The 236-nt window shown below is 70.3% G+C and overlaps 1 protein-coding gene across 1 annotated transcript in view; it reads right to left on the bottom strand.

Annotated features, from left to right (window-relative positions):
* Nucleotides 1-232, bottom strand: part of PYGB (phosphorylase, glycogen; brain) — a gene marked incomplete at its 5' end in the record, with an annotated part of 16,219 nt that extends 15,987 nt beyond the window's left edge. The window contains one exon of the mRNA XM_010011964.1: nucleotides 32-232. Coding sequence (XP_010010266.1) covers nucleotides 32-232 — 201 coding nt within the window. The remainder of the gene's footprint in view (nucleotides 1-31) is intronic.
* Between the last annotated feature and the right edge of the window lie 4 nt (nucleotides 233-236).

Here is a 236-nt window from a genome sequence, read left to right as displayed (position 1 = left end):
CCCGCCATGCCCCCGTCCCGCCGGGGCTCACCTTGGGGTCCCGCTCGTAGTAGTGCTGCTGGGTGCGGATCCAGCGCCCCACCAGGTGGTCGCGCACCGTGTGGGCCAGCGCGAAGTAGTAGTCCCGAGGGGTGGCGACATTGCGGTCCTTGACGAGGGTGAAGTGGAGGTGCCGGTTGAAGCTCTTGCGCACCTCGGCCACGTCCCCCAGCCCCGCGATCCCCCGCACGCTGATC

This window comes from Nestor notabilis, unplaced genomic scaffold (genome assembly GCF_000696875.1).
Source record: "Nestor notabilis isolate BGI_N333 unplaced genomic scaffold, ASM69687v1 scaffold4443, whole genome shotgun sequence".
Lineage (NCBI taxonomy): Eukaryota > Metazoa > Chordata > Aves > Psittaciformes > Psittacidae > Nestor > Nestor notabilis.
This window is presented reverse-complemented; position numbering and strand designations above follow the sequence as displayed.